The following is a 22,836-nucleotide window of genomic DNA, read 5'->3' on the forward strand; positions in this document are numbered from 1 at the left end:
ACCTTGGTAAAGCTCGCGTATTCTCGAACTACTTTAGCGATGTATATACGGCACAAACGCCCTTCTCATCAGTCCGTACAAATCCACCCCCACACACCGGAAAACCTGACCATTGAAGGACTCGATGTCTTTGGTCTGCTAAATAAGCTTGACGTAGGCAAATCCTTGGGACCCGATGAACTGCACCCTAGGTTACTTAACGAATTGACTAACATTGCTGCGAACCCTGTGTGTGCTCCAATCTATCCGTAACCCAGGATCGTATACAACAGTACTGGAAGAACGCCATAGTAAGTCCTGTCTTCAAAGCAGGTAGGAAACATAAATCTGAGAATTGCCGACTTGTTAGCCTGACCAGCGTGGTTGCTAAAATTCTAGAAAGGATTACTCGGAAGGCACTGTTTAAATATCTTCGTGAAAACCGGTTTCTTTTGGAAAAGCAGCATGGTTTTGGAGCATGTTCTCCCTGTCTCACTGATTTATTAGTGGCGCGTGAAAGTTGGTGCGCTCTTAAAGACCAAAAATTACCTATAGACTTAGCCTACATTGACTTCAGCAAAGCTTTTGACAAAGTTCCTTACAACCGACTGTTATAAAGGTTAGGAAATGTGAGGGTTGGAGGTAGTCTATTTATGTAGATAAAAGACAACCTACAACGAGTACGGGTGAACTCCAAGTTGTCTAGCTTGCAAACTGTGCTCAGTGGGGTGTCTCCGGGTACAGTTTCGGGGTCAGAGTTATTCCTCTTATATGTAAATAACCTTCCTCGTCTCCTATCATCATCGGTATTGTTGTATAATGACGATGTCATGATATGAAAAGCGACGAAAAGTAAAGGTGATAGCTTAGAACTTCAAAATGATCTGGAGAAATTATCTGAATGGTCTCAAACCTTGCAGTTGCCGACAAATACTTCGAAGTGTATTGTGATGCATAATGGTCATCAAAGTACAGATACACGGTGAATAACACTGAGCTACCTGTTGTCCAGGCACACAATGACTTGGGACTCATCGTTATCCAAGACTTAAAGACTACTGCACACTGCCGTGCAATAGCCGCCAAAGGTTTTAGAACCCCATGGCCAATACGTAGGGCCTTTCGCCATGTCGACGCTAAAACGTCTTTGACTTTGTACACAGTATTCGTGGGTCATAAACTTGAGTACTGCGTAAAAGCGGCTAACCCTTGATCAAAAATGGACAAAAAAGGTTCAGAGAACAGCAACTAAGCTGATTCCCGGAGAGAGAAGCTCCCGTATGATACTCAACTGACTAAACTAAACCTATTACTGTTGTCATATCAACGAACTAGATGGGACTTGATTACAGTTTTTAAGTTATTTAGTGATAAATTTGCACCTGATATGCCCTCATTTTTCCTGTCTTCCACTACAAAATGGTTCACAAGTCTAGAGCAAATTATTTGTCAGCTGACTATCGACTTTCCCATCGAGTTATCAACGTGTGGTAATCATTATCACAGCACATGATTGAGGTTCCATCAGTCAACTGTTTCAAAAGAGAGTTGGATCAGCTGAGAGACCATCATTGCCAAGACTAACACATGCCATCAGGCCTCCTGTTCTTTCCAAACCGAAACTGAAAACATTCATAACTATATTCTTCGCTATTCAAGTCTGAGAATGTAACAGAAACGACATCCAGGGCGCCATCACAATAACCAGCTTGAGGTCCTAAGGAACGGACATTTCGCTGTTTCTACCTAACATTATTTGAGTTTTCAATTTCAAAGTCGCTGTGTGATTTCTGAGTTTTGCGTTACTTCTGATGAAGTCAATAAGCGAGTCTGGTGGGTATGTGTCGTTTGGTCTCCCAGAATTTGAAAACTCTCAAAGAAACAGCGGATTTTTGAAAAGATTTGTAAATAAATTGACCAGTCGTGCCTCCTTTCACACAGAGGATGATAAAAATAAGTTTCAGTCCACAAAAGTCACCCAGATATCATCTGATAGTGTAAGTTTGTTGTAAGTCTTTGCGTAGTCTTTGCTCACAGTTTAGATTTGTTTATGCTACTGGTTCTGGGCTGCTTGGCCATGCTTCACGCATATCGTCACGACATCACCAAATAATTGTTTTGTAAAATGTGCCTGTTTATTCGGTTTACTCTCCACTGTTTCCGTGTTTTAATATGCACGTCTTAATCAAGCAGTTAAATTAATCTGAAGTTTGAATGAAAATAAATAGGGAATCGTTCAAGGAGATTTTCATTATTTGGTAAATAAGTATGCAGATTTCGTAACGGGAGGCAAAATCAGGGTCAATTCATGGGTGCTCTTTAATTGACCTTAATAAACTAGGACGGATTTCAGATCAGCCAGTATAAAAGTATAGTACTTTTACGTAGTTTATAAATCCCTAGAGGTTAGTAAGGGATTTGAAATCGAAGAAACAATGGTGTAGATATTTGGCCTCATGGATGAAAATTAGCTTGAAGAGATTCTTATATACTGGTAAAAATAGTTTTCCAACCGTCTTTATGCTTCGTCAATGTCGTTCGTATAGATTAACTTCAATGATAAATACTAAAAACACTAATACGTACCAGGTGCACTTTCTTACCAAAATTCCATAAAATGATCTCCAGAAGGAGCCTTTTTTCCTTAACGTGCATTATTATTACGACTAATGGTCACCTTGCTTATTTAAAATGTTTTTCGACCGAGAATGTTTCTTGACATCACACATCTTCGTCCCTGCACTTTGGTTTTGCTGTTTAAGGCAACCGAATTCTGGTCAACTTTATAGCATTTATTCCTTTTGTTGTGTACAACACTGGTTTGTTATGCACAACTTCACTTTTTGCCCAAAAACTTACTGTTCCGTGCTTTTTTTATCAAGGGTCTTCAAATAGATACTAAATTTAGAGCTGGTTTGTCTTATTTTTAGATTCATTTCCTTCTGTATTGTCCCATGCGTTTTACCCTACATGTATAATAACTTTCAAAATCCAACTGAAAGGGTGGAACTTGTTAGTAAGATTTATTATCTAGTGTCTTAATGCCAATTTCCTATCTTGCCACTTAAAAATGCTGTTACTGGAAGGAGTTGGAATGTATCCATGACCTCCAGGTCTTGCGGAAGACGCATGACGTGCAGTCTATACAAATATAATTCTGTCTTTGCACCTCAAATATCACTAAAAATTATGTGTATGTGCGTAGATAAATGGTATCTTTATAATATTTGATTTGTTTGAAATATCTAAACGTCACTTGAGATAAGAGACTCGGAAATTCTCTGTTATGAATGATCGACTTACTGTTTATCGTTTAGTGGACCAACCTCTGATTTTAAAGTTCCTAGTAGTTTTTGGTTACGCAACTTCATATGTGTACATACTAAGCCGTGCACCCGGTAAAAAGAGATTTCTCAACTACCCTACTTATTCAATGTACACACGCTAGACGATTGACCGTATGCCTAAAATCATTGTGTGATCACACAGTGCATGAAGAATAGTTCGCTTGTTGTCAAATGTTCTCAACATGCACATACTTTGTTCTACGAACCATCTAAAGCAGATCGAACTACTGTGTTTCACAAAATTGTAGCTGCTTCCTGTTTATTATTTAGTAGCCCCACTAATTTGTGTACCACAGGTTCTCTGTCTAAACTAAGAAGTGTATAACTATACGCGGTTTCGACCCAGGTTTTATATTCATTTTAAACTGTTACCCTTAAATGGGAAAAATGATTGCATTTTATAAATGAGACATACTTAAGCTTTGGTCTTTCCGTTTACCATTTGATTTTTTCTCAGTAATACTCATTTTTTATAAACTTGTTGTGCGGCTTATTGCTACTTGAAAATCTAACAAACTAACTTTCAGGATACTAGAAAGAAACCCTTTCGGGTCAATTAAAAATTTTAAATTATTGGTGGGATATAGAAAGATTGCTAGACAAGCAATTTTAAATTTAGGGGTAGGGTTCTAGATGAGAACAATCGGTCAGTTTGTAAACCAGTATAAACAGAGGCTGCAACGTGCTAGCTATTAACTTCTGCAAGTGTCAATCAAAACGACTACACTTTTGAAAAAGGGTATCAGGAGTAACGTCTACGCATAACATCGGCTAATAAATCCCGACTGTTCGTCCAATCTTATTCGTAACTCAATGTTTCGAATCAGTGAACGTGTTCATTATTGATTGAAAACCTTTGAAGATACACTAATTTATTTTACCGTAAATGTTGAAAAATACATTGCTTCATCCTTGTTCTGTATACATTCATGTCTTCAATCCTGTCCAATTTTAATGTTCTACTTTCGTCGATTATCTACTGCTGATGCTTTTTTTATAGCTCCTTTCTTCTGTTCACTTAGTAGTGTTTAAAGTTAGTTATTACTGCATTTTAATTAAAAGGTAGTGTGTCAGTTGAAGTAACTAAAGCACTTCCACAGTTCATTAATATAAATTGTTGATAGTTTGTATTGTACCTAAATTTCTGTAGAAAAATGAAAATAAACTGTCCCATAATAGCCTCTCAACATTGGATGAAAACATATCTGACGGAGTGTCTAGTTCTTCACATAATCAATTGCCCGGATCTATTCGACCACCTGAAAGACGCTACTGGATGCAAGATGAAAATTGCAAATTTTGTTTTGAATGCGGTACACGTTTTACTGCCATCCGCCGTAAACATCATTGCCGTGTTTGTGGGAGGATATTTTGTAATCAGTGCAGTAACCAGGTAGGTCTATAGCACTGTTGGGTAATATTTTGTCGATCAAGTGATTTTTTATTCTCATCGGTAATGAGTTCGAATTTTACTTTATCTACTGCGAAAGATAACTGATCAACATCGTAAATTCCCATTATTTTTGCGATTAATAGCTATAGCTATAAGTAACCGAGTCACAGCAGGTGTTTTGATTACATTCGCTTTTTGACTCCTGAGACCAATACTAACCATATAAAAAATGTAGACTCTCAAGTGTCATTTAATACTACAGTAGCATCTATCGGAAATATCTAGAGGACTAGTGAATCCCGGAAACTTCTCAATTAGTTGATTTTTAGGACCATTGCTGCTTCGGAAAGTAAAACAGAGTGAAACTAAAATATCAGATGAAAAACTCCATAAAATGATGATGGGGAATGGCAGAGGAAGAAAATAGTGATGAAAACTTCGATAGAAATAAAGAAAGTGGGGAAATTCCTCTAAATTCTTAGAGACAGGCTAACAAGTTAGTATTCAATGGATCTTCCTTCGAAAAGTGATGCCATAATGCTTTACTCATAGACTAAGCAATCAGAGCAGTTAGCATCACATTTTAAAGAACAGTTGATTACCAACTTGTCTCGAGTCGCTCATTATCTACAAATATCCTGAATGAAACATTAACATAATATCTGCAGCTCAGCGAAGTCGAGGGAACTGCGATAAATTTAAGCTAAGGCATTGATCGGCTAGCTTTGATGACCTGTAAAAATACTAGTTTACGGTCAACAGTTAGATTCACTGAGATATTAGTTGGCCTTAAAGGTTTGCTTAATTTTGTCGGTCACAGATCGTCATGACTCTTAACACAGGTCAAAAATTTTATTGGAATGACGGTGAGTCAATCAGTTTGACTGACAATAGCTTTTATAACCATCCAACTCTTAGTTGGATTTAAAAGTCGGTAAACTGTTCAAAATAACAGATTCCAGGCTTGGCTATAATTGTGTCGATCAAATATTTGCTCTACCGTTGGCGACTGTGTTGTATGGCTCAAAGTGAGTTAGCCTTATAGATTCATTCTTTCATCCTTCTGTAGATCTTGACCATATTTGTCCTGTATTCTTCACTCTTCTTAGCCTCATAACTTTCTCTTGGAATATGTTTATCTATATTTTTTAGTTCTTGGCTTTTAACAGTATTATCAGCAGAGATGGATGGTGGCTAGCAGTGGAACCCAGGACGCACGTCTCGTCCTATTTGGGACTCGTCAACTGGATGTACCTGCATCCCAGAGTTTAAGCCCACTTGGAGAATCGAACACAGTAGCGTTCGTTTCAAAGGCCATCATGTTATCCACTTAAGTGCTGAGTCCTGATAGTCACTAGTATGTGAAATGGTGTGAAGTTTGAATTCATTTTGTATTGTTTGTGTGAATCTTCTGGTTGATGTTTAAAACTTCAATTGACCAGTCCTCATCTCACAAGCTAGTGGATATCAGGACTCAATAGCTAAGTGGGTAACACGATGGCGTTTGAGGCGAACGGTACTGGGCTCGAGTCCCGGGGTGAACAACAGCTCTGAGATGCAGGTACATCCATCTGATGAGTCCCAAGTATGACGAAATGTGCGTCCTGGATCCAACTGCCAGCCACCGTCCATGTTTGCTTATAATACTTGTGACTCCAGGTAATATCGAGGCAATCTACATAGAATGCACATATGCCAATAACAGGATGATCAATTGCAGTTCTAAACATCAATGGGAAGATTCAAACAAACAGTGCAAAAATGTTAACAGTATTATTTTTCCTCGGACATTTTTAAAATCTCAAATTGTTTAATAAAATTGTGGGCACTGGAAAAAACTTCTACTTTTTATTATTATTATTATTTTTAATGGCTTTATTCAATATTATAATCCGGTACAATATAGAATTCTCAGCACAGAATTCTCAAACACTTATTATCATATTTGTAGAAATCTTTTTTCATAGTTGAAATCATGAATCAATTGAAGATAGACCACCATGAAAAACCTGGAAGCACTGGACGGCCGTTTCGTGCTTCCAGGTTTTCCATGGTGGTCTATCTTCAATTGACTCATGATTTCAACTATGAAATACTGAAATCTCCACGAAACTCCTTCTGATTAGAAATCTTTTTATTTTCAATCTTCCACTGATTTTTCAGATCTAGTTTTGTTCTTCCTACAAATATGTAATGTGAATTTTCTCTATTCATCTAACTTTTATTGCGCTTGTTGTCATTTGTTAAGATTGTTGAAGGGACGCAAATTGGACTTGATGGTCTTCAACGAGCCTGCAGTTATTGTGCTGAAACACTAATTAGTACTAATACCAATAAACCAGAACATTCGTTGGACAAAAATTCTGTCAGGTCGCTAAATACAGACAATATTCATGGTTTGAAGAAAAAAATAAGCTTGCTTGAAAAAACCCAGAGAAACAATACCCGACCAAAGTCTGTTCCATCTCATGTTAGTCATCTTTCCAATCTTAATATACGCATGAGTACTGGTTTGTTGAATATATCCAATTCAAAGGCATCGCTTACTTCACCTTCATATTTGAACAGAATAGCTGTGGATTTAGCTAGCCCAAACAATTCTACTTCTACCAGTTCAGCAGATGAATGCAGAGACTTGTTTCCTACATTTTTCTCAGCAACCTTCCCAAACGGTAATAATGCATCTCCTTCATTGGATTCTATTAGACAAACAATGCACACCGTTGAATCTAGTACATTTGGTGTAATTCGTCGAACACCGCGCATAAGTCAGGGTCTAGTTTTAAATGAATCGTTGAATATAGATATTTTCAGTGCCCCATTCAAAAAAATTTCTTCATCTCATTCGTTTGAATGTTTACCAAGCAGTGCATCGCAGTCATTATTCAATCCATCATCAGGTCAAGATATACTTTATTTGTGGTCAAGGCTTTGGACTAATTCACCAAAGGATCTTGAGTTTTCAACTATCAGTATTTCACAGTTGACTGCATCGTCAACTGGACCATTAAGTCGTGTACATAGCCATTCAAATGAAAATTTAACGCAAGACAACAGTTCATGCAAATCGTTACAATTATTTAGACTAAAAAACGAAAATGAAGAGTACTACTGTACTTATGGCCTAGTACTAGTTCATTGGTTAGTCAATAATGTACCAGAATTGGAACGTTGTAGGTTAGTTCTTTTGGAAATATTGCTTGCGTTTAATCTAGGTTGTACTTATATAACTTGGCAGTATGCTTGAAGTTTTGTTAGGTACCATAAGAAATACTATACATTCTTTGCGAAAGTGGCATGAAAGTCTCTTAAATTGCCTTCATGTATATATATATCTGTTTAACAAAATGCAAGTGATAGCTATTGTACAAATAATTATTAAAAAAACAGTGTAAATCACTATCCAAGCTTTAAATCTTAGTTATTAAGCCTGTTGGTGGTAATACCCTAACGAGTCAGTCAGCTACAACGTAGGACCAGGCACATATATGGATCGGTCCAAGTTCCCATACCTCATTAGCACAACAAGATGAACACCAAATTGATAGTAGTAGTTAATTCAATGATGGTAATTTATTGAAGAAGGGTTGTGTATAGGGATATAGTACAGGAGGAAAAAAAGATATAAAGTAATTTTAATCTCATAGTTTAAGGGAAGATAGAGAGTGTATACACCTACGTCATTGTGATCTATTCTGAGCCATGTCACACAGAGTCTCCAACCATTGGTTACGATAGTCACGCGGACCTCACCAAGTAGTCTGAATATACCAACGTGGCTCAGACTAGAGGTTAGTGACTTCAAGCACCGATTCCACATTTTGGTTTGGTCACCTTTGGCTTTCTTCCAACCATCTCCTACACTAGTCAGCATTGCGCGTCGTGGTAATTGGTGTTCAGTTGATCAAGATTCACAACCTCATCAGCTGATTTACCGTCATTCCGTAATACCCTTCGTCTAACCTCACTATTACTTACCCGGTGATTCCAGCAGATGCGAGCAATATTCCTAAGACACCTGTGGTCAAATACTAGTATCTTACGAATATCTTCTACTCTTAATGGTCACGTTTTGCAGCCGTGATGTAGAACAGAACGCACTGCCGCACAGTACACTCGTCTCCTAATTGATAGACATAGGTGACGTAAGTTGGCGAAGGTCAACCGAGCTTTTTTAATCCTTGCTGGTAGTGTGTTTCATAATAATGTTCCATTGATTTACAGTAAATAACCTTGAATGAATGAGTTATTTACCAGATCATAATCAAAATGAGATCATGGATTTAAGTGCTTTATTATTATTATTATTTAAACACATAAACATTGGTACAAGGAAGCACCAAATAGATATGCGCCACACAAATCATTCGGTTTGTGTGAGGGCTGGGATGCTGTCTAGGTGCCGGAACCGAAACAGGTGGTTTCCTTAGGGGGCCACACTCGGAGCCTTCGATCTAGAGGTCTAATCCATAAGGCAGTGGAGCAACGTCAGGAGATGCAGTCCCATGGTAGCCGGTGACCAATAATTGGTTCATACGCTATTTGTTCCTTCAGGATTCTGGAGCCCATGTGCACCATTGGTTTGGGATTAGGGTTTTCCAACTTCCCTAGGTAGAAACACTGTGTCTACCAACCTGGTTAAAGCGCCGGGCATTCGCTTTTCGTTCTGTCAATTTTGTTAACAGCACCCCCGCCACGACAAGGTAGTGAGTAGAACTTTCCTAGCAGTGATTGTATGCACGTGGCCATGTAAGAGCATTTCGAGAAGGAGAGCTGAGTTTCCCCACTCTCGGCCATACCAGGGCATTTGGGGGCTAACAATTAGTCGTTTGCAATAAATGAACCTTATGTCAAGTGGAGAATTTTTCAGTTTATGAGGTTGATATTAGACCACGGTCAATAATTGGAAAAGTATTTAAATTCTTCTCCCACTTCAAATTTACCTTTCTGTACTTTATTTTCTATAAATTAATTCTGTTACAGAATGAAAGGACGACTGCTCTGCCAAAAATTTATGGACCTTGGTTTACTAACTGATCTACAAAATCCTAACTGTAAACAGTTTCATGACAACTTTACATTTTATAAACTAAAGCAGGTAAATAATAATTTGTTTTACTTTTCTTTTCGGTACACCAATAAAGTATGCTTACATTGACATTTGATGACTTCACAAAACAAATTTAGATTTAGTGTCTTGCACTAATATTTTAAAATACGCAATGTTTTTTGGTAGATATAAATTGTTTTCATTGTGCTGGGCAAGATAGTCTTTTTGTCAACTTGTGTAACTTACAGGAACAGTAGTTGTTGCTTTCATCCATTAATTTATATACTTAGTAGTGTAACTTTTCATATCAATATAACCGTTCGATATTTTTGTCTATCACTAATACAATTTCCGTTTGCATACTATAACTTTAAGCAAAGTCCATCTGATCTCTTTTTTCCCAAAGTATTATTGTGAATACTCGTCGTATCCAAATTCTGTTGTTCTTTCATTCCCACTCATTGTCATTGTAGTTCTCTTGAAAGTCCACTTTGATGATCTGCAATTACCTTATCCTTTTCATAGTAGAAATAGCTGAAACATTCTTCCTACCGCATGTTCGTAGTACTAGACGACGAAGATTAAGAATAACAAAGCAACAATTACAATCGTATTAATTAATGGTTTAATGTTTCTTTTAAATGGAACAAACAACTTCAGTGTAATTTAATGTAGGGTTTATTGAGTGCATCAAACTAGATATATCAGGTTGACTTTAACGTGACCAAAAATAATTGACTTCTGGTCAATTTCCTTAAAATCTCAAAAGTCAGTAGAATGTTTTTCCAGAACAGTTTGTCTGTTTCTTGATGTCATTATTTGTTTATATAACTATTTTAATAATAACTTACTATTAGCCTTTTTCACATATATTTTATGGTATGGAAATTTCCTTTTATTATATATTACTTTGTGTTGCTCCCCCTCCCCATAATTTACTAAATTCGTTTAGTATGTTGTCTGTTACAAAATTATTCGTAGACGGAATTCACCCATTGAGATACGATATAAGAAAAATTGGTTCAGTGAAGAGTTCTCCTTTTGGCGAATTCACTTTCAAATCTGACAATCGGATATATATATATATATTTATTTTTCTGGATAGTGATAATTACAATAATAGTGATAATAAAATCCTGTTAAACATGGTAACAGTGAGGTAGAATAAACAGAGGTATTAAAACTTTATTTTCATCAGGGAAAACAATAATAATTTTATTGTTAAGGGCTTGAGTATTCACAGATGTTTATTTTCAATGTTTATTATTGTTCCAGATTGATTCAAACAGTCGATTATATGATCAAACTAATTCAAGAAGAAAAACTGTGGATTTTACTTCATTTTATAATAATTTTAATGTGAACTCAACTTCTACTATTGATACTACGTATTCAAGTATACTTGGGATTCATGAACCAAATTGGTTATTAGAGATTAATAGTTCTGAGAATGAGAGTTCTAGGTCTTCTACACCTTACTTGATAGAAGGTTTCAATGATTTCAAATCAAAACCACCTGGGGGTAAATTTATGAATATTATAGTTTCTTGTATTTAAATTTTTATTAATTGAAATTCATGAACACAGAAAAGATTGACAAAATATGTCAAATTTTGGCACATATTTTATTTTTAACATATTGTTCATTTTTCATGCAACTTTATCAATAAACCTATCGATGGGATGTTAAAGTGATTAACACAAATTTTCAAGAGAACATACAAGTTTGACTGTAAACTGATTATTAGAGCAGAATACCCAAAATAAATTGTTTCTTCGTTATTTCTGCTAGGCAAAATAATTTGTTCAATTTGCTTCTTTTGATATAGAAATGAGTTGCTACCTAGCTTGTAAAATTTGAACTAGGTGGGAATTAAACAAGTCACAGTTTCATGATTCTTTATTGTTAAGCGCCTTATTTTTATTACGTACATGTTGTCATTTATATACATCACATGTCATTGGGAAAATTACAGGGTCTTTAGTGATACCATACTTAGGTTTATTAGTGATACATATATTCCCCTCCGTTTATTACTCTGGATCAAAACACTGAGCTTTTGTTTGTAGATTTTTTTATCACAATTGTTGTAATATCATTGGATTTTTATTGTTGTAGGGAAGTAGTTGATACATTACACCAATATACATAAATGAAAATGTATTGTTCTTTTGAGAATCCTGCTATTTTATAAACAATGAACAAGAAGTGGGCATTATAATTTAGTAGTTTTAGTTGATAACTCTTTTGGTGTTTTTATCGATTCCTACTGGGTTTCAATTCTATGACTTGAACCCAGTACATATGTCAATAAGAAACTGACCAATCGAAGTCCTAAACATCAATGAGAAGATTCATGCGAACAATACTAAATAAATTTATTCACGTTTTAGTTTGCATGGGACATAAACTTACTAAACCAATGTCCAGCGTAATTTACATACAGTGACTGTGAATCCAATAATCCTCTAATTAAGAGTTCATCGCATTGGTTTATTGAAATACCGTTTTATTTATCGTATGATATATTTTCTAATTTATTTGTTAGTGTTTTATTTATGAATAATTTGCCAAGTAACCATCTAATTTTCGATATTTTAATTACGACTATTGTTCAGTTCGACCCAGTTTTGAAGTTGGAAAAGATGTTAGTAGAATGCGAGATTGTAGTCTTGAATCTCTTGGTTCAACACAAAAATGGAAATATACAACACAACCAACATTAAATAACCACCAGCAGCCAATTGATTTTTCAGTACAGCTAAATACTAGCTTACAGATGAATACTAATGAATACATATGTAACATGAAGTGAGTTTTTCCTTTCATTTGTGTTTATTTTTATCACTTCCTCATATCATCGTTTGCTATTTTGGTTATGTATATGTACAGTGGTTAATTCTTTCATATGATTTACAGGGTTAGGAGTTATAACTAACCTATTTAGGTCGAGGTAATAATGAAATGAATGACATTTTAACTTTGTAAAGTATGCATTGATCTACGAAGTATGACAGAAGCCAATATTTTGGACGCATTCGGAAGTAGACTTATCCCCCGATATTTGTTACACGAACAACGTGAACCCTTTTTAAAGATAGGGACGACTATCGACACATTTCATGACGTTGGAACACTTTCTTGCTCCCAAACCTTTCCAAACAACACAGTCAATTCCTTAGTCAGAAGGTCACCACCATCTTTAAAAAGAGCCGGAGGTAAGTCATCTGGGCTCGGTGATTTGTAACGTTTCAAGAGTTGGAGTTTCTTGCGGACTTCCGCCTCGTTTGGTGCATCAGTCGTCACCGGCCACGGGAGGCAGGACAAGCTGGTTGATGTTGCCGGAGCAGCAGGCCAGTTGAACTGCCCTTCCAAGAATTCTGCCCATCGTCCAAGACGTCAATTTATGTTAGTGATTGGCATCCCGTCATCCTCACAGATTGTTTGGCTCACACCAGACCTCTTGCTGCCAGTGGCTCGGATGAGTTGGAAGAGCTTCCGGCAGTTACCAGATGCAGCTGCTTCTTCCATCTCATTAGCACGCTCCAACCACCAGGCTTCCCGGTCCTTACGCAAGCTTTGCCCGATTTCATTACGTAACAGCCTTCGTTTGTGGTCAAACTCACGGTCATCCGGAGTAGACCGACGGGCTTCCATCAGTTGTAAGGAGCCAGAAGAAACCCAGTGCTTGTAAGCGGGACGTTTCGCGAAGCCGCAAGCCGCAAGGTTTACATATAGCTAAAATATATCAATTTCGAATTCAGGTCATTTATTCAAAGCGATGGGAAATTTCAACGTAAGGTATCAAGTTGCGAACAACACGCTTGGAGAAATCATGTGAATAAAATGTAGAATAAGAGGAATGTATGACCAATTGAGATACTAATAATAATAATATTATTATTAGCGTTATTATTACTAATATATTATAGCATCATTAGTGATAATATTCCAACCAACAAGTCCCCATTGGCCACCTAAATGACTCTCTTCTGTGCCTAGACGCCCGACCTGTGCATTCAAGTCTCCGGCTAGTACTACAGTATCTGTCGAACGCACTTTCTGGAGAAGAACAGTTAACTGGTGGTAGAATTCGTCCTTGATTGCATCCGGGCTGTAATCTGTCGCGGCATAGGCGGATATGACGAAAAGACACCGTTTCTCACGCCGGTTTCTTCTCACTTTGATGTAACTTTCTAATCTAACAGCACATAACCGACTGTTAATGGGGATCCAATCGATTAGTGCTGCCTCAGCTCTAGCGCTTAGTGCGACACCAACGCCAGCAAGACCAGATGAAGATGCCACAGGGCCTCCGGATAAACGCACGTGAAACAAGCTTTTCGAGGCGACAGATGGAGAGCGAATTTGTAGTTCTTCACTAGAGTCTTGAATTCGGGTCTCGGATAGGCAACAAACGTCGATATTAAGATTTTCTAGAAACAGCCAGCCCTATCTGTTGTCCGATCTGCATTAGTGTGCGAACGTTAAGGGAAGCCAGTTTTGAACGGCGTACGTGGTTTCAGAAAAACTGTTTCAGTATTCGTGACTCGAGATCGTTTGGATAGGACAGGGTTTCCACCATAAACGGACCCCTAGGTGGAATCACGGTGTCTACCAATCTGGTTAAAGCGCCGGACATTCGCTTTTCGTCCTCTCAATTTCGTTAACAACATCCCCGCCACGAGAAAGTAGTGAGTAGGTCTTCCCTAGCAGCGGCTATATACACATGACCACGTAAGAACGTTTCGAGAGGTAGGGCGGGTCCTCCTCACTGTAGGAGGCAATTTCCTACAGGGGTAACTTTAAGCTATTCTCTAAACTGTCGAATACAGAGTCTTGGTTTTGCCAAAGTCAGAACAAGTAAGCTATTTGGCCTAATAAACTTTATCTGTTTCTAAAACGTAAATTAACAACATTAGTATGCGAATAAACAGTAGTCTATTACATAGGGAAAAGGTGAAATATAAACGACATACCGAACAATAACTGGAGAATAGGAAAAATGAGTCAAAGGGGAGAATATTGTGTTAGAATGAACATAAGACTGTGATTGGTGGATAAAACAAAGACAGTCATACAAGGTCAAAGAATTTAGTGCGGTGGTGAGCGTTTCACTTATCATTGGTGTGTTCGCTTATCGATCTCACTTTACACTCACTCTTTGCCGTACTAGGGCATTTGGGGACGCTTTTGAGGAGTTAGTTACATGGGCTTGACATAGAGAGCGTTACCTTTGAGTTCTTATGAACATGTAGCGATATGATCAGGGAAAGGAGTCACGAAATCAGTCAAGAGTGACATAGTTTCTCACTTAGTAGGTAGCGAACATCATCCCAAAATAAGTGAAGCCCTCCCGTTCCTGCATTAAGTCCCGGACAATCTACCTGAAGAAGCAAGACTAAGGCTCGTATATGTAGCGGAAGCTGAATTAACTCTATAAAGCCGAACTTGTGAGTTCAAAAGCGGTATATTCTATTTCTCCACCTATTATGATCCATAATAGGGTTATCCCATACAATAAATTATATAATAGACCCCTACAGCCAGTATACTTTTTACGTTTATCTCTTCTATATCATTCCTAATTTGCACATCGTCTTTGCTCAATTCACTTGAATTTCTTACCTCAATCATGTTCTTCTGGCGACATATTTTATTTACATGGTTGGAATATTATCACTAATGATGCTATAATATATTAGTAATAATAACGCTAATAATAATATTATTATTATTAGTATCTCAATTGGTCATACATTCCTCTTATTCTACATTTTATTCACATGATTTCTCCAAGCGTGTTGTTCGCAACTTGATACCTTACGTTGAAATTTCCCATCGCTTTGAATAAATGACCTGAATTCGAAATTGATATATTTTAGCTATATGTAAACCTTGCGGCTTGCGGCTTCGCGAAACGTCCCGCTTACAAGCACTGGGTTTCTTCTGGCTCCTTACAACTGATGGAAGCCCGTCGGTCTACTCCGGATGACCGTGAGTTTGACCACAAACGAAGGCTGTTACGTAATGAAATCGGGCAAAGCTTGCGTAAGGACCGGGAAGCCTGGTGGTTGGAGCGTGCTAATGAGATGGAAGAAGCAGCTGCATCTGGTAACTGCCGGAAGCTCTTCCAACTCATCCGAGCCACTGGCAGCAAGAGGTCTGGTGTGAGCCAAACAATCTGTGAGGATGACGGGATGCCAATCACTAACATAAATTGACGTCTTGGACGATGGGCAGAATTCTTGGAAGGGCAGTTCAACTGGCCTGCTGCTCCGGCAACATCAACCAGCTTGTCCTGCCTCCCGTGGCCGGTGACGACTGATGCACCAAACGAGGCGGAAGTCCGCAAGAAACTCCAACTCTTGAAACGTTACAAATCACCGAGCCCAGATGACTTACCTCCGGCTCTTTTTAAAGATGGTGGTGACCTTCTGACTAAGGAATTGACTGTGTTGTTTGGAAAGGTTTGGGAGCAAGAAAGTGTTCCAACGTCATGAAATGTGTCGATAGTCGTCCCTATCTTTAAAAAGGGTTCACGTTGTTCGTGTAACAAATATCGGGGGATAAGTCTACTTCCGAATGCGTCCAAAATATTGGCTTCTATCATTCTTCGTAGGTTGTTTAAAACCCGAGAACGATTGACTCGCGAGGAGCAGGCTGGTTTTCGTTCTGGTCGAAGATGCATTGATCACATCTTCACCCTCCGCCAAATGTTAGAACACCGTCATACTTATCGCAGGCCATCAATGGTAGTGTTTCTTGATATCAGGGCGGCCTTCGATTCGTTGGACAGGACTGTTCTCTGGGATTGTCTATTGAAGAAGAGTGTGCCTGAGAAGTTCATTAACATCTTAAAGGCCCTGTATACGAACACCTCAGACAGAGTGAGGGCATACAACCACCTTTCTCCCTTGTTCCATTCGAACAGTGGGGTGAGGCAGGGTTGCCCGATCTCACCATTCCTCTTCAACTTTGCCATCGACGACATCCTGGAAACAGCTCTGATGGATGTAAGTAATGGCGGTGTGGATATGTTGCCTGGAGAACGACTTCTCGACCTCGAGTATGCAGATGATATTGTCTTAATGTGTGATTATGCCCAAGGCATGCAATCAGCACTTAATCAGTTGGCAATCAGTGTCCGCAGGTACGGCATATGCTTTGCACCATCCAAGTGCAAAGTACTCCTACAAGACTGGCAGGATTCTCATCCTGTACTCACCCTGGACGGTGAGCAGATTGAAGTAGTTTAGAAGTTCGTGTATCTAGGTAGCTATATAAGTGCTGGTGGTAGCGTGAGTGATGAGATTGAAGCACGTATAATGAAAGCCAGAGCGGCTTATGCCAATCTGGGCCATCTTTGGCGCCTTCGTGATGTTAGTCTGGCTGTAAAAGGTCGGATCTAAAACGCGTCGGTGAGAGCAGTTTTGCTCTATGCTTGTGAAACCTGGCCTCTCCGAGTTGAGGATGTTAGACGTCTCTCTGTGTTCGATCATCGTTGTCTCCGAAGGATTGCTGACATCCAGTGGCAACACCATGTTAGTAATGCAGAGGTTTGGCATCGTGTGTTCGAGCGCAGGGATGATAATTCAATTGGTGTCGCCATCTTGAAACACCGACTTCGGTGGCTTGGACATGTTTTGCGAATGTCGTCCCAGAGACTTCCTCGTCGTGCATTATTTGCCGACCCTGGGACTGGTTGGAAAAAGCGGAGAGGAGGTCAGTGTATGACATGGTGTCGTGGCATGAAAGAAAGCTGCAAAGGGCTAGCTCCTGTTGATCCTTCACGACTCCCTGGTTGGGGTCCGAGAGATGGTGCAACACAGTGGCTAGAGACGTTATCGGATATTGCTCAGAATAGAAGCCAGTGGCGATCCTGCTGCAACCTTCTTTTACTTTCTACATAAAGAATGGTTCTAACTTTCTTAACTGAAAGAGTCTTCTGGTTGTACATTTCAGTCCGCCCTATCTTTTCATCCCTTCTCTTCCTACTTTCATTATTTTGTGTGGCGCATATGTACCTGGTGCCCTTTTGTACCAATATATATGTGTTTAAATAAATAAATAATAAATAAATGTAAACCTTTACTTACGAAAAGTCCATTATTTTGAACATTTAACATTGCTCATTTTAGTTACTCACATGTTCCTTCCTTTGGCCATTTTAACACAATTATGGATTTATAATGACAGAACCTGATGACAAAGTGACGGTAAATTAGCCGCTCAAAAATCTCTTGTTTCCGAACGTCATAATTAAGATTCTATCACTGACTCTGACAAGTAAACAGGAGCCTAAAATATGTTATATTCTAGTTTCACTCTGTTTTTATTTCAAATACTTCATCGGTGTTCTTTCGTTTGATTAACATAATGTAGGATTTGTGGGTAGCTAACTAGAAATGTCTCTTCATTCATCAATCATCACATTTTCAACTAAATTTTTGAGCGATAGTTTCAAAAAATCTCAATATATGCTTTCAAGCTTGTTTCAATAAAACTGTTATCTATAGGTGTGCTGTAAATATGTTTAATTATATCAGTTAGAATTTTAAAGTGCATAGAATTGGTTTGAATAAACCTTCTTAATTTACCTCTTTCTGTTCACATGTTTATTTGAAAAAAAACTACTATTAGGAATATCTTTGATAAACATATATATCGGTTGGTTTTACAAGATGTACGAGATAATGTCTTAGATCCTAGCTGGGCATCAATTCTAATTCGTTTAGCATGGAATGTTTGTCAAACAGTGCACTTTGATTTACGATCAACTGGTTTACGTTATTTTCAATTTAATCGACAACAGAAGCAACAATCTCAGTCAAATAATGAAACCGTTAAAAATAATGACGTACAGAAATCCGTTATGAATTCTAATACTGTCTATAAACAACAAGTTTACTCACCAATGGATATTCGGTATTATGTACATATTAAAAAGGTACGTTCTAACCTACTAGTAGTAGTGTTTCAATAATTTAAACTTTATTTACAGTTTAACTGACGATGATATGATTTTATTTAGCCTTATAAATGATTGGTAATCATTACAAAACATTGTAGACGTTGTCTTTTGGAAATGATGACACTCATCACTAAATCCATCATCTAACTCATAAATAAATTCATACTTGCATTGAATTTCAAATTCATAAGTAAAATTGAATGATTTGGAATTAGATCCTGTATAAATAATAAGTTTCTTCAGGGTTTTCAGGTTTGTATTATATAAACAAATGCTCCTGTCGAATTTTATTTTTCGGTTAATTTATTTAAAATACAGTGTATTTTTTAAACTAATAATGTTACATTTTTAAACCATATGTCAATGATTTGATTTACACTGTCTTATTCGGTTTTTAAATTTTCGTGGTTGATTACCGGGATGAAAAAGTTACAATAGTCATCAATATTACAGATTTCAAAACAGTTTAAATAGACAAATTACTTAGTTTTTAGCTTACATGCTTAATAACTCTTTCATGATCTTTGTAAAAATAAGAACTTCACTAAATGTGTTCATATTTGCTTTAGGGATTTTATTGATATGACCATTCGTGAAGAATGTGATATTGATAAGTGAGAATTAATCTTGGTTTTCAGATTTTACCCTTATTGATAGACTAGTGATCTAAACAAACATTTTTTTCAAATAACTTCTAATGTAGTGAACAAGAAGACGAGTGGGGACAATCGAATGTACTTGACACGAAAATTACAGACTACCTCACTAAAATCTGACAACCATACAGTGAACAGTTAATTTGCAAAGTATCAATCAATTGTCTCAATCTTGACCATTCATTCTGCAAATATCAGTCTATAGTCTCCGATTATTATTGTTCATGCATTTTCATACCAATAGAGTCTCATTCCCGTTCTCTTCTACTGAAATACATTCAATGGCCGACCATCGTTATATACTACTTATGTGGATATAAGTAGCCTACACCACACTAATATTTTATACAGGTGTGTGACATTTTATTAGGGAAAAGCCTGTTCTTTACTGGCCTTTTGTTACGATTTTTTATATTAGTTAGTACATCTAGAGGTTAGCATAGATAATTTGACTTGATGCTTAATTAATTATTATCCATATTATAATAAAAGAATTTGTAACGTAATCAACTTGAATATATTACCAGCGTTAGTAACATCATTAGATCTTATTTCTCCCATAAAGAGTTGATTGTTTTACATGTTATTTAATTAATAATAGTGTTTATTTATTTTAAAACTATTATTATTTGTGTTTGTTGATTAAAATAGCTACTGGATGAAGATAACAAAAATTCAGACTTGTTCCCTGGTCTTATTTTCTCTAAACGTCCAACTCACAAACTAATGCCAACTGTTTTAAATAATCCTCGTATACTTCTTTTGGATTCATCTATAAGTTATCAACGTACTACTTCTAAAATGACGTGGTTAGAATCTCAGATCATGCAAGTATGAAAGAAAAAAAAATGTATATATAAGGATATATTTTATATTATTTCTTATGATAGTTTTCATTTTTAAATAACGTCTGGTGTTGATATTGATTTGATAAGTCATAATTGTTTGCTGGTAAAATGATTATTTATGATAGTCTCTTTGCTCAATAATAATTCTTAATTTGGAAAGTTCAATAAAATTTTTTTCTTAACATTTTGTATTATTCTGATTATCTAGAAATTGCTTAATTAAATGTTAGTAAATAAATGTAATGTAACTTCTTCCATATCAAATTTAGACATCGATATTATTTACATTGTACTCGTAGTGGAAAAAATGAAACTTGAGTTATCAACGTAAATCGTATATATTACTCTGTTAATCATAATGTATTTAGGTCCATCATATCATTGTGTACTAATTCTAAAACATCAGTATTTCAGTTAGTCAAAATTAACATAGAATGTTGTAATAAAGAACTGTGTAAGTCTGGGTTAGGTTAAAACGTAGTCCGGTTAATTAGTCAAAGTCAACGGACCCCAACTAGTTAGTCTGCGTCTACTAGTACGGCTCAACCCAATAGTCCATATCCTAATGAACTGATGCAACATCTTGGATTGACCGCCTCTAGCTTTCTTATAATGTACTCCAGCCAGCACTGTATAACGTAAAAGTGAGTTTTTTCGGGCGTACGTAGTACACTTCCCAATCACCTCAGTCATTAAAGATTCACCACTCTATCAACCGATTTTCCAGTTTTACCTAATACCCTTGCTTTTAGTATGACCAGGGATATCGTCAATAGAGTTCATAATTTCATTCATTTGTTTTACCCTACGAACACCTCAGGCAGAGTGAGGGCATACAACCACCTTTCTCCCTTGTTCCATTCGAGCAGTGGGGTTAGGCAGGGTTGCCCGATCTCCCCATTCCTCTTCAACTTTGCCATCGACGACATCCTAGAAACAGCTCTGATGGATGTAAGTAATGGCGGTGTGGATATGTTGCCTGGAGAACGACTTCTCGACCTTGAGTATGCGGATGATATTGTCTTACTGTGCGATAATGCCCAAGGCATGCAATCAGCACTTAATCAGTTGGCAATCAGTGTCCGCAGGTACGGCATGTGCTTTGCACCCTCCAAGTGCAAAGTACTTCTACAAGACTGGCAGGATTCTCATCCTGTACTCACCCTGGATGGTGAGGAGATCGAAGTAGTTGAGAAGTTCGTGTATCTAGGTAGCTATATAAGTGCTGGTGGTGGCGTGAGTGATGAGATTGATGCACGTATAATGAAAGCCAGAGCGGCTTATGCCAATCTGGGCCATCTTTGGCGCCTTCGTGATGTTAGTCTGGCTGTAAAAGGTCGGATCTAAAACGCGTCGGTGAGAGCAGTTTTGCTCTATGCTTGTGAAACCTGGCCTCTCCGAGTTGAGGATGTTAGACGTCTCTCTGTGTTCGATCATCGTTGTCTCCGAAGGATTGCTGACATCCAGTGGCAACACCATGTTAGTAATGCAGAGGTTCGGCATCGTGTGTTCGGGCGCAGAGACGATAATTCAATTGGTGTCACCATCTTGAATCACCGACTTCGGTGGCTCGGACATGTTTTACGAATGTCGTCCCAGAGACTTCCACGTCGTGCATTATTTGCCGACCCTGGGACTGGTTGGAGAAAGCGGAGAGGAGGTCAGTGTATGACATGGTGTCGTGGCATGAAAGAGAGCTGCAAAGGGCTAGCTTCTGTTGGTCCTTCACGACTCCCTGGTTGGGGTCCGAGAGATGGTGCAACACAGTGGCTAGAGACGTTATCGGATATTGCTCAGAATAGAAGCCAGTGGCGATCCTGCTGCAACCTTCTTTTACTTTCTACATAAAGAATGGTTCTAACTTTCCTAACTGAAAGAATCTTCTGGTTGTACATTTCAGCCCGCCCTATCTTTTCATCCCTTCTCTTCCTTTGAGTTTTCGGGCGTACGTAGTACATTTCCCAACCATCTCAGTCATTAAAGATTCACCACTTCATCAACCGATTTTTCATTTTTGCCTAATACCCTACTTGTAATTTTAAGACTACTCCCACGATAGTTCCAACATACACGAGCAATAGTCTGAAACGATGATCAAATACTAGTAATCTACAGCTATCTTCTATCTTTGAATTCCACGTTTCACAGCCATAAAATAGATTAAAACGAACTGCTGTTCAGTTTATTTATCTTTTGATTGATAGACGGACGTTTCGCCTGCAGGGCAATGGTTAATTGTAGCAATTATAAAATTAACTGATCCATCAAATATTTGCCACTCATGTTTTCTTCGGTTTGGTGAATGGTTATCCGTTGCAGCATATTTGTCACATAATAAAGTCCCACATTTTAATCAACTACTATTTTAGGTGTCCCCCCGCTTTCTTGACATCCGATATATGTGTATGGTTAATTCTGTTATTACTGTACTAAAATGGTATACGGCGTATATTTTCTTCTTTTTGGTTGTTACAGGAAGAAGAATACATAACCAATTGTGTTTGTAAAATTCTCTGTCTACATCCTAACATTATATTCGTCAGTGGAACTGTTTGTTATCTAGCACAGAATTTTATTTTCAAATCAGG

The 22,836-nt window shown here is 37.6% G+C and overlaps 1 protein-coding gene across 1 annotated transcript; it reads left to right on the forward strand.

The window, feature by feature from the left end:
• Positions 1-1,771: 1,771 nt before the first annotated feature.
• Smp_156680 (putative fyve finger-containing phosphoinositide kinase,fyv1) lies at positions 1,772-20,237 on the forward strand (the record flags this gene model as incomplete). Its single annotated transcript, XM_018795997.1, is given in 8 exon segments — positions 1,772-1,976; positions 4,477-4,719; positions 6,968-7,896; positions 9,703-9,817; positions 11,045-11,291; positions 12,389-12,580; positions 20,052-20,059; positions 20,064-20,237. Coding segments are annotated over 8 exon segments (2,094 nt in total). The 5' UTR covers positions 1,772-1,790.
• Between the last annotated feature and the right edge of the window lie 2,599 nt (positions 20,238-22,836).

The sequence above is a fragment of the Schistosoma mansoni genome, chromosome 2 (assembly GCF_000237925.1).
Source record: "Schistosoma mansoni strain Puerto Rico chromosome 2, complete genome".
In the NCBI taxonomy this organism is placed as follows: domain Eukaryota; kingdom Metazoa; phylum Platyhelminthes; class Trematoda; order Strigeidida; family Schistosomatidae; genus Schistosoma; species Schistosoma mansoni.